The sequence below is a fragment of the Coffea arabica genome, chromosome 6c (genome assembly GCF_036785885.1).
Source record: "Coffea arabica cultivar ET-39 chromosome 6c, Coffea Arabica ET-39 HiFi, whole genome shotgun sequence".
Taxonomy (NCBI): domain Eukaryota; kingdom Viridiplantae; phylum Streptophyta; class Magnoliopsida; order Gentianales; family Rubiaceae; genus Coffea; species Coffea arabica.
Window position 1 is genome coordinate 18269005 of NC_092320.1, and position 11988 is coordinate 18280992.

The window sequence follows — 11988 nt, forward strand, 5'->3', positions numbered from 1 at the left end:
GTTTAACTATCTCACTTTTATGATGAAATTTATGAAGATTAATTTTACTTTATATAAAGAAACACTAGTGTGTTTGGATTGTAAGTTATTTGAGATATTTTTACTGTAGCACTTTTTGTGATGTGATGTATGTGAGATAAAAAGGTAATTGGGAAGATAAAAAGGTGTATTGAAAATTGTAATGGTGATGTAAGCAAATATATTTGGCCAAATAACTCACACTCCAAACACACTCAGTTGTCTAATATAATTCACCAATTCATGGAAAGAGACTGAACTTTTGTATTTGAAAAATGTATCAATAGGTATTCCCAAGGTAAAAGTAGATGCTGGTAGATAAAGCTGTTGTTGCTTTTGTCATTGTACTAAAATTCATTTGCGATTACTTTACTTTGTTTGAAGGGCGGGCATTCAATGGAGTTGTACCTTTGACTTTGAGAGTTGAAGAGACAGAAGCTTGCCTCTGTTAGGTTGGAAACGTCCGATGTTATCCAAGTTTTGACTGTTTCTCTGGTCTGACAACATTCCATATCCAAGTTATGGACTCCTGGAATCATTTTAGTCAATTTGTACTGCTTAACGCAGAATTTTTCTCTGGTCTTTTCCCACTTTTTTATACTACAAGCGTCACCATGCAACAACATTTTGACATCTATAACAACCTTGACACATTATTCTTCGATGTCATTATGGGAACCAACATTAGAATATTTCTTCTAGTTTTCTTAAATTTAAAGATAATGCCTCTTAGTCCTTATTGCGTTTCAGATTTTGGGCCAGAAAATTTATTTGTCTAACGATTTTCCACACAAAAACTAGACGTGGCCTTGCAGTTTATGCCATGAAATTTCAAGTAGGAGCTTATAAGCATCATATGCATGGTGTCATTATCCAACTGAGTTTCTGGAAACTGTTTGAAGTGAACCATACTGTTTTATTGTATCATAGAAAAGTTTTTCTGCAAACGTAGCACTTTGAAATAAGACACTGTACCCAGTGAAAACATGCTGCTGTCCAAGTTCACGAGCAAATCAAGGTGGCTTATGAGAGACTATTATCTTGTCGATTGCGAAAAGCAATCTCATCTAGGACATGGCAAGATTTTCTATTTTTGACTGACTTTTAAAACCTGAGAATGAGTCCAGAAGTTGGCAAACTTAGGAGAGTTTTTTTGGTATAGATTTATCATTACTGATGAATTGACCGGCATTGGAGTTTATTAGATTTAACTATCTTATTTTAATCTTCTTTTTTATTCCTCCCACACTATAAATGGGAGCTTTTGCAGTGCTGCTATTAAGCATTAAGTAGCACAAGAAAAGTGTTACAGCACCATCTCCTTTTATCTCCATGGTTAGTGCAAAACCACAATCCAGGGCCATTATGATTTTGCTTGGCCTGCTGATAGTAGCTACCCTTGATTTCACAGGTCTTGCTTTCTCCTCTCCCTCCCCCTTCTCCCTATCAGTCTTTTTTATTAGATTTTAGGCAGATGTAGCATTGTGGTTTCTTTTTCAAGGCATCATCTAGACTGCTGATCTGATAAATTAGAATTTTTGCAAAATAATTGACCTCTAATTTTTCTTTAGTTAAGCATATAAAGTCTGTTTGCATATTAAGCATACTAATCATGTCTACAAGCATAGGCGTATTATTCCAAATCTAATTTTTGGTAGCACTTTGAAGGCTTGCTAAGCCATGCTGCACAATCACAAGCAAAATCAGCCAATTTTTAGAACATAATTTCTCAGGAACTGCCCCTACTAAGTACTAAGATTTAACTTTATTTCATCTACTAGATTAGTAAGGTGCAAAAACTTTTACATGGTTTTTTTTTCCCAGAAGAATGATTTCACTGATCAGTGAACATCGCATGTAATCTAATGCAGGAGCTCAGACAGGGGTTTGCTATGGAAGGCTGGGTAGCAGATTGCCATCTCCAGCAGATGTTGTGGCCCTATGCAAACAGAACAACATCAGAAGAATGCGAATCTACGATCCACATCGGCCAACCCTTCAAGCCCTTGGAGGATCAAACATTGAGCTCATACTGGGGGTCCCTAATATTGATCTTCAGAACATTGCTGCTAGCCAAGCTAGTGCCAATAATTGGGTCCACAACAATGTCAGAAACTATCCTAATGTCAGGTTCAGGTACATTGCCGTTGGAAATGAAGTCAGTCCTCTGAGAGACACAGCTCAGTACACAAGATTTCTTCTCCCTGCCATGCAAAACATCTATAATGCAATTTCTGCAGCAGGGCTAGGAAACCAGGTTAAAGTTTCCACTGCTGTTGAAACTGGACTAGTTGGACAGAGCTATCCTCCATCAGCTGGAATATTCAGACAAGAAGTTCGATCATTTATCAATCCCATCGTTCAGTTCTTAGCAAGAAACCGTGCCCCTTTACTTGTTAACGTGTATCCATTCTTTGCATACACAGGCAATCCCAGAGACATTAGTCTTCAGTATGCTCTTTTTACATCTTCTGGCATTGTTACACCAGATGGTGTAAGGTACCAAAATCTTTTCGATGCTCTTGTGGATGCTACATACTCGGCACTTGAAAAGGCAGGAGGATCATCTATTGAAATTGTTGTATCAGAGAGTGGTTGGCCATCAGCAGGAGGACAAGCAACATCAATAGATAATGCCAGAACTTACAACAGTAACTTGATTGGGCATGTGACAGGGGGATCAGGAACTCCAAAAAGGCCCCGAAGAAATATTGAAACATACATTTTTGCTTTGTTTGATGAAGATCAAAAGAGTCCAGAATATGAGAAGCATTTTGGACTCTTTCTGCCAAATAGGCAACCAAAGTACCAGATCACTTTCTGATAGACTGAGGAACCAAAGGTCTATAGGAATGGGAGTAGACTCCTTAATCTTATCAATGCATCTTATACCAATTTCTTGTTGAATAAGGGTTGCTCAAATTCCAAGTTCCAACCCGTATGTTACTGAAAACCTTTGTTCTAATAAAGAGGTGTCTTACTATTATTGAAATCGGGTAATTGCTATCCTATACCGCTGCTCTGGAAACAACCCAGATGTTTTTTCTACTTCAAACTATCTTGTACTTTTTGGTGATCTACATTGCTATCCTAGAAAACAGTGCTCAGTTTCTTTTCTTCTTGAAGATGGAGGGGGGGAAAAAGGCCTGATAACGACTGAAAATTGACAGCATATCACAGCAGAAGCAAATAAAATGAGGGGAAAAAAGGAAAAAGAAAATTAATCCATCAAAAGCAAAATCTCCATCAAAACTTTTCAATAAAAATGCTCGCGGCACAAATAACAGTCGAGTGTCGATTCTTCAAAATTTGATCAAAACTAAGAAATTATTGAAAGGAACAATAACACCCTCTTGAGGTCAACCAAAATAAAAAAAAAAAAAAAAAAGAAGACAAAAGCGGGGACTAAGGCTTGTAAATATGTACACATGTAAATGTCCTATACATCCAGTTCATGAAGAAAACCATAATGCAGTCGTTCTTGTGGCCATTCAACATTAACTGCTCAAGCTGGGAAACTCAGTTATATCATTTAGAAAGTGAAGGATTTGACTATAGTCTGTCATAAACTGCTGAGTAACCAGAATAAAGTTGCTTGAAGCTCTTCAGCATTCTCCTGTGCCTTCACCATAAGACAAGGGACATAGACCTGGAATTCTTAATCCCAACGAAATGCTCTGGAATTTGTTTGCGGTGGTTGAAAAATGCCACTCTTTCTATTACAGTTGTTTATTTCTCCATTGAGTGAACGCCATGAAGAAAGCCTGACCTTGTATGGAGAATGCTGACCTGAGAATGATTCAGATAACAAAAGCCTTTGTTTTGGTGTGCTCACAGATCTGGTCTTTGCTTTTGCAGATTCTGTCGTAGCCATGTAAGTTGGGAACATAGGAGAATTTGGTAAAGAGCTGTCATCTCCAATTGATTTTTGTTTTACATGACAAAATGACCTCCTTGGTAGTGAAATGGGGGAATTGATAACTGGTTCTGTTGAATCCTGCTTGCTTGCACTACTGTTCAGTTTGAGTTGTCTCATTTTATCTGTGTCACCCGCAAAAACATTTGGATGTGCAAATGATCGTGATCTTTCTTTTTCTCCTCTTTCCAAAAGATTGACTTCATTCCATTGATTAAATCGGCTGCTATGCCTTCCATTTTCTTTCTTCATTGATTCTTGTAGGATTTGATCATTCCTAATCTCCTGAAACAAACAATAGTTTTTGAAAAGAACTAATGTAAAGATTCATTTATTTTTTTGGATAGATGGACAAAGAGCTAATGGCTCTTATAAAAGCCCCAGCAGATTATGAATCGGTAAGTTTCTAAATACGAATGAAGTTACCCGATGTGAATATGAGTATTTCTTCATGCGCTCCCTTTTCATAGTAGCTTCTTGCTTCTTGAACCACAAGGCGTCCATTTCTTCCTTTGTTACCAAGCTCAAATCCCAGCTCATGTTTCTGTTGCCATGAAGCTGTTGATGATGAAAGTGGAAAGTTATGAAATTTGCTTTGCTTCTAGCTTGTTCAGAAGTCAGAAATGGTACTTCGTATGAGGTATGAAGGTTAAGATTCACAATTCAATTACATGATCTTCTTAATCACTTCATCTAGTGATGTTTCCAAACTTGTGGAAAGCTATTCCTGAACTCCAAAATTAACAGTGAAAAACTATGTTACCTACAAAAACGAGCTGCTGCAAGAAAGCACAGAAAACTTTCTTCTGCATTATTAGTCTATTTATTTAAGATGTCCTTTGATAATAGTTTTGTTCTCTGTGACATAGCCGATTCATCATTTACAAACTGTCATCTCAAACTCCATGAAAATTTGCAAGCAAATTCATAACTTACTTTCAGTTCTTCAAATTTCACACTTCTTTTGGGGCTAAGAGTTTGCATCCATTCCCCATCAGTAAGATCTTTATCGAAGAGCGGAACTCGAATTCGACACATTTGTAGCTCTGTCTTTGCAAGTGATGGCAAACATTTCAATCTGGGGACAACTTTTCTTCTCACAATTTCTCCACGTACCACTGCTTGAAGCTTCACCAGTCCCTTCATTGCACTTAACGCTTTCCTTGCCTAAACAAAACCACAGTAAGAAAAAGGAAAAAAAAAATCAGTCATTGTAGTTGTGGCTCCCAATAACTTGAAACTTTTTCTAACTATTTATTGAAAGCACAGTACTTGGATTGAACAGATATCCCATGCTTGTGAGTAAACCAAACTAATTTGAACTTAACACCTCTCCAATAGCAGCAGAAAATATCATCAACTTCATGAGATGCAGCATCTTAATTTTCATGGAAAAAAACAGCTGTAATATGCCATATAATAAGGAAGAAATTACATGAAGATTTTTAAGTAGTTGTATCATCAGCTGCTGCAGAATTAAGTTTAGGAGAGAAAAATTCTTTAAGATGCTCACCAAATGTCTACGATATGAACTTTGAATTTTGATGGCAGCCAAGTTTCTTCTCCTCCTTTCAACTTCACGAGGGAGATTCGTGAGCTTGACAACCTCAGCTGCAGCATTGGCAGCAGCAACTGCCGCCTCTGCTGCAGCTGCTGTTGCATTAGCAACAGCAAGGACACGCTTTCTCTGTTCTTCTGTTGCCTCACTCAGTGTCTTCTGGGGTGCTGCAATTTCAGGATACTGTTTGAACTTGAGCCTTCCAAATATCCATCCCAATCTATTTGATTTCTGAAAATTCATTCATACAGACATTAGTTAAAGCTCAATCACAAAACTCAAAACGAGAATCAAACTAACCTTCTCATTCTTTGGTTTCGTCTCTGGAATAAAAAGTCTTTTCACAAAAGAAAACCAGCCTCTTTTCTTTGCCATCGCTGCTTCCCAAGTCTTCAGCAACCAAATTTAGTGGTCTCGTACTCCTGTATCAACTACTCTGAAGAGATGCCATGATAACAATCATAACAAGTTCAAATTCACTGTTCAAACAGATAAAGAAACAAATAAAAATTACACATTTTCTGATTGATACAGGCAGCACGAGATGAGAACACAACACAAGAAGACTATTTTCAATTGAACCAGTACAGGAGAAAATACTAATATAAAGAAAGGTACGTGTCCTGTATCAACTTATCTGAAGAGATGCCATGATAACAATCATAACAAGTTCAAATTCATTGTTCAAACAAATAAAGAAACAAATAAAAATTACCCTTGTTCTGGTTGATACAGGCAGCACGAGATGAGAACACAACACAAGAAGACTATTTTCAACAGAACCAGTACAGGAGAAAATACTAATATAAGGTAAGGTATGTATCCTACTTGCTCTGCCTTCTGTAAGATCTTAGTCATCATCAAGATTTGTTGTCTTTCTCTTCAGTTACAGTTTTAGCTATACAATATACATGCAAGAGTTTTCAAAGTAAATCAGACTTAAGGAACTCAACAACTTGAAAAAATTAACACTTTAATGGACTACTCAAGAACTGCGGAATTTGGAAGGCTGTTTCAGTTATTTTCTCAGATAAAACGAGTAAAAATCTAGAAGCATTGCAAGACATACCTGGAGAATTTACAGGCGAAAATGAGGGGAGATAGACAGAGATTCTCTGCCATATCAATTCAGAGACAGCATTCATGGTCAAAAAATATCTGCCATATCTTCTGAAGTCAAGTCACTGTTGTTGGATGATGACGGTCCAAACTATACTTAATTCCTCCTCTTTCTGCTTGCTGAGATGAGTTCTTAAATCAAAAGGGCTGTCCTTAACTGTGATCCTGAAAGCACATCAGAGAAAACAACTAAGATTACTGAAAGCTACTTTAGACAGAATATAATAGTAAATGAATAAAGTTTTGAATATTGATCTCTCAATAATGGAAGCCTTTGCAGGTACTTTTGGTAGTGACCTGTGAGGACTGAGGACTGAGGACTGAAGGAAGTGTGTTTCTAATAGCAACGGGGGCCTCCCTCTTTCTCTGCCTCTTCCGTCTCCCATCTAACAGTCATTTCCACAACTTCCACTGACCATTTCAAACGTCTATTTCTTCGCAATTTACTGGTTTATCCTTTGGGCTTTGCACTTGTTCCCTTCAAAATGTCTGCATGCAAAGCCAACCTAACATAACAGTGTCAAAATGTCAATAGGAGGCAGTGATGAAGCTGGAGCAACCAGGGCCAAGGGCGTGCTCTTTGTTTTTATTCTTCTGCCATTTTGTTACATTTTGGATAAATCTCAATTGGTTTTAGGATTTCGTTCTACAATTCTAAATATGTCAAATTTGTTCCTCATGTTTTTCACATCTTATCAACAAGTCTTTTAATGTTTCAATCTCAATTTTTGGCATGTCTATGTGCAACTTGCTAGATATTGCATTGTAATTGACCAAATGTGTCCACTAACACAAGTCGGTTCAATTGACAAGAGAACTATTTTCTCACAAAAGATCGTATTGGTTTAATTGGTAAGATGGGATTATTTTCTCATAAAAGGTTGTATGTTCGAATCTTATTAGTATGCCTTTGACCACCCCCATGGTGGTGATTGGAGCTTAATTTATTCGAACTTTTATTCAGATTCTGCTAGTATGCCTTAACTCATAGTGCTGATCGAAGTACAATCTGTCCAAACTTTTATTTATTAAAAAAAAATCAAATTCATTGAACTTTTTGAAATAAAATCAATTTAGGATTTAGAATAATCCTATTGGCATGCCTTTGACCACCATGGGTGGTGGTGATCGGAGTCCAACTTATCCAAACTTTTATTCATATTCTGCTGGTATGTCTTGACCCATGGTGCTGATCGGAGTCTTACACATCCAAACTTTTATTTATTAGAAAAAGATCAAATGCATTGAACTTTTTGAAATACAATTAATTTAGAGTTCAGAAAAAATTAACTAACGTAAGAGTGGTCATAATTAGGATATACCACAAAATAGGAACTTTTCCTATAAAAGGGTTAATCTTTCCTTGGGGAGGAGGTTTGGTGGGGATTTGCTTCCGAGCTTACAGCACATTCGATAGATATTGAGGATTAGTAATAAGTTAATGATTTAATGATTACCAAGTTAATTATTAACATTTTCCTTCTTATTGGTACTTGTTACAATTGTGCTGAAGTCATCATTACATTTTTTACATGCCAGTGTTACTATGCTTTATTAGTACATACTAAGAAATTCCGTAGGCAAAGTCTGTGGAAATTTATAAATAAATAAATAAATAAATATATATATATATATATATATATATATGTATATATGAAATTGATGCCAAATGATATTGTCACAGTCTACTCTGCAATTATAAGTAGATCTGGAAATAAGGCACATTTTATTTACACTATAATTTTTTTTGTTATAATGACAAAATTATCTCTTTTTAGTCTAGATTGCATTTGTTATTTTGGCATTTTGTGTAAAATTTACTGTGACATTAACGGCAACCTATATTGAAGCATTGGCAGATTCAAGTTAGTAATACATATACTTAATATAAACATAGCACGGGTTAAATAATTGATCAATTTATACGTGGTGTATATGAATAAAACAGTTATAAAGATTGAGAAAAAATATGTTCAAATCTCCTTTCTTTTAGGTTAAATTATCTTTTATCCCCATGTAGTTTGATGCTTTATCATATAATCTGTCCTATAGTTTAAAAATTTTGTATAACCCCCTTGTAGTTTGGATTAATGTGTCACCGTTAGTTTTTTCATTAAAACTAATGGTCAATAGTAAAAAAATCAAAATCAAACTAATAAATTAACAAATTTATCCTTTCATTACTTCTTTTTTTCCCCTCCAAACATAAAAAAGAAGAAATTGAAATAATAAAAAATAGATAAATAAGAACTAGAAAATACCATTAAAGATTTGGTTTACAAACCTATAATGATATATGTAGTACAAAAGATTTGGTATTTTTTTGTTTTATATTTCCTTTCCATCTTTTTTGTTTCCTATTTATTTATTTTATATTTCCCTTCCACCTCTTCTGTATTTGAAGAAAATTAATGCCTTGTTTGGATTGCTGTTTTTCGTTGAAAAATTACGTCGTTTTCCGAAATCACATTTCCCTATTACCTTTTTCCCTCACATACATCAAATCGTTGCAGTAATTTTTCCATGAAAAATCATGAAAAATGCAATCCAAACACAACCTAAGATTTTGCAGGTCAAACTATAGGTTTCCAAAATTATCTCTTCTCTTCAGAGAGAGAGAGAGAGAGGGAAAAAAAGAAAAAAGAAAAAAATAGTAAAAGGGTGAATTTAAATTATGAGGAGATTATATATCGATTTTAAATCATAAGGGAATTATGTGGTAAGCACCCAATTATAGAGGGGTAAAAGGTAATTTACTGTTTTTTTTTTTTTTTTTTGTAATGAAGAATGTTTCATTAAATAGCCCAAAAACCCGGACTAATTGAGTATGGCTTCCTTGCAGAGAATGTGGTAAATGTCTTTGGAAAGTTAATCCATCTAATTCTTGAATGGATTCTTACCATGCAACTGAGCCAAATCTTTTGGGACAATCCGGAAGGAATTTTCTGATTTTCAAAAAGAAAAGAGATAATTTCAAAATCCTCCCTTGAGGTTTTTGATAATTTCATTCAGCTTCTTCCACATTTAGAAAATTACACTCATTTGATGTAATAAAATCATTATAATGTCCTCTACTTAACCTAAATCCTATGGCAGCGATGTATAAAACTAAAAAAGAAATAAGAACTGCCACCACACCCCGTCTTCCCCTCCAACCAATGCCACCCTTTTTTTTTTAATCTTTCTATTTCCTTTCCTTGTTTGTTCCTAATAACTTTTTTCTTATACTACCATCAACTAGATCACTGCCCAAACTCACCGCCTATCTATTTCCAAAATTTTTCTCCTTTTTTCTTTTCTGATTCTTGCTGTAGTTTGCACATATTGGAGAATCAAAATTGCCAAAATTACAAGTTGATGGAAAGGATACCAAAGTCAAATTAGATTGACATGAAGGACATGGTAGTGATAGGCGTGAAAAATTTGAAATTGATGGTTGCAAGAGAATGAAGTAGGGCATGCTATGAATATGCATCAGGATAATAATATCTTCACTTGGGATTTTCTTTTTTCTAATTTGCAGCAGTTGGACGTGTTTTAGCTTGCCTGTAGAGATTAATTTGCTCTCTGCCCCAGGCCCTGATGGAGTTTGGGGTTGTTCTTGGTATTGGTATCAATTAGGGTGGGCGCGGGTCGGGTACCCGTCCCATTCATCATTTGGTTGATCCGACCCGCACCTTATGGGTCAGTCATTTTCTGACCGTTACCCGTCCCGAATATCAGGGTACCTGCTGAGATAGTGTCTTGTGAAGGTGATAGGCATTGTGCTCAGAGTTTGGGATATAAGACTAGTCGTGTTAAATTTAAAGCTATCAATTGACGCTTTTAGGTTGTACAAAAGCTCTGGATGGTGTTTTAGGAGGTGGTTATAGTAGATTGGGTGGAAGTATTCGGGCAGAGGCTGCCGTTCAAATGTGTTTGGATTGTTTATTATTTCACTTTATTTACACCTTATTTGCATTCATTGATTTGCTTGCATCATCAACATATTTTCCAATCACCTTTTTATCTCACATACATCATATCAAAAAAGTGTTACAGTATTTTTTGAGAAAATTGTCTCAAATAATTTACAATCCAAACACTAGGGATTAAGTTGAGTGTTTACTTCATTGAATAAGCTTTTGGGATTGCAATCAAATATGGCTAAACCATTTTTTCCTTTTTTAGTTAATATATAATTCTAACAAAGGGGTATTTTAGGATATTTTATGATACATCTAGTCTACTGGGTCTATATTGTTACTTAAAACCTAAAAATAAGGGAGGTTGGTGTAATTTTCAGAAATCTCGAGTTAGGTTTCTGAAATTTGGAATCTGAAATCTGAATCTATTGAATTATTAAATATTAAGTATTAAATCTAATACATTTGAATGGATATCACATTCCGTGATAAGTGAATAATTTATTATTTAATTTTGGGAGAAAGTTTTGTCTAAGAAATTCAGCGCCACTTGATTGATTCAGATATTTAATTTTTAGTTATCAAATGATTTGAATATGTTAAAATCTGAATTCATTCAATTTAAATATTGAATTAGATTATCAAACAAGGCCTTAAACTCTAAAAATAAGGGAGATCATAATTTTCTAAATCTGAGAAGAGCTGAATGAAATTGTCAGAAACCTCGAGGTAGGTTTCTGAAATTATCCCTCTTCCGAAGAACGCTGAAGTCCAACTGATGTGTCAAAGACCAAACTAACAACATTTATTATTATTCATCGTCATGTGCTATACGACTTTGCTGATCTTTTGGGAAACTTTTAATGGATTGGACAGTCCCAAGTCTTTTCTGAAGTGCAACTGTGGAATCTTACTTGATTTAGGTGAAACATATCTAATCACTCTGGCAAATGCCTTCTGGTGCTCTTACGAGCTACTTTGTGGAAATGACAGTAATGAATATATGGTCAAATAATGATTTACTACTAATATAAATAAAGTGAAGAGTGAATCAAGCATTTCTTCATTTTTTTGCTTATGAAAAAAGAGTGTGCTTTCTCTAGGGGGTGCCTGCAGGTGTAACTACAAGAATATCTAATGATTTTCTTTTCCTACATTTTGCTGCACTCTTTCATTGGGTTCTTGAAATAATACTCTATTCTGCAGAGGGTTTGTTTTTCCCAGACAAACATGCATAAGAATCAAGAGTATATGTTTGGATTGCAATTTTTCTTTAGACACATTTTTCAATCATCTTTTTATCTCACATATATTAAATCGCTACAGTAATTGTTCTACAAAAGATCCAGAAAAATTCATTTTTCTTGCCTTACATTCTTGTGCCTAAACTTCTGCAGAAGAATCTTTATAGCCATTCGAACAGAGAATTTATGATTATCACTGGTAGTTTATTGAAATACTACTGTGGATGA

At 35.1% G+C, this 11988-nt stretch overlaps 2 protein-coding genes across 4 annotated transcripts; one reads left to right on the forward strand and one right to left on the reverse strand.

Moving 5' to 3' along the window:
* The first annotated feature begins 1228 nt into the window (after positions 1 to 1228).
* On the forward strand, positions 1229 to 3029 carry LOC113692581 (glucan endo-1,3-beta-glucosidase, acidic-like). Its single transcript, XM_027211001.2, has 2 exons — positions 1229 to 1429; positions 1890 to 3029. The coding sequence occupies exons 1-2, from the start codon at positions 1351 to 1353 to the stop codon at positions 2840 to 2842; spliced, it is 1032 nt and encodes a 343-aa protein (XP_027066802.1). The 5' UTR covers positions 1229 to 1350; the 3' UTR covers positions 2843 to 3029.
* Positions 3030 to 3246: 217 nt separating this feature from the next.
* On the reverse strand, positions 3247 to 7095 carry LOC113694288 (protein IQ-DOMAIN 12). 3 transcript variants are annotated; one of them, XM_027213193.2, is made up of 7 exons: positions 6909 to 7095; positions 6562 to 6776; positions 5793 to 5928; positions 5448 to 5723; positions 4871 to 5101; positions 4361 to 4492; positions 3247 to 4219 (listed from the first exon to the last, which is right to left on the reverse strand). In XM_027213193.2, exons 3-7 carry the CDS (start codon positions 5865 to 5867, stop codon positions 3677 to 3679), a joined length of 1257 nt encoding a protein of 418 aa, XP_027068994.1. In that variant the 5' UTR covers positions 5868 to 5928; positions 6562 to 6776; positions 6909 to 7095; the 3' UTR covers positions 3247 to 3676. The 3 variants fall into 3 exon arrangements, with proteins under 3 accessions (XP_027068994.1, XP_027068995.1, XP_071909314.1); XM_027213194.2 differs by lacking the exon at positions 6909 to 7095 and having other exon boundaries at positions 5793 to 5923; positions 6562 to 6902; XM_072053213.1 differs by lacking the exon at positions 6909 to 7095 and having other exon boundaries at positions 5793 to 5971; positions 6562 to 6902.
* Between the last annotated feature and the right edge of the window lie 4893 nt (positions 7096 to 11988).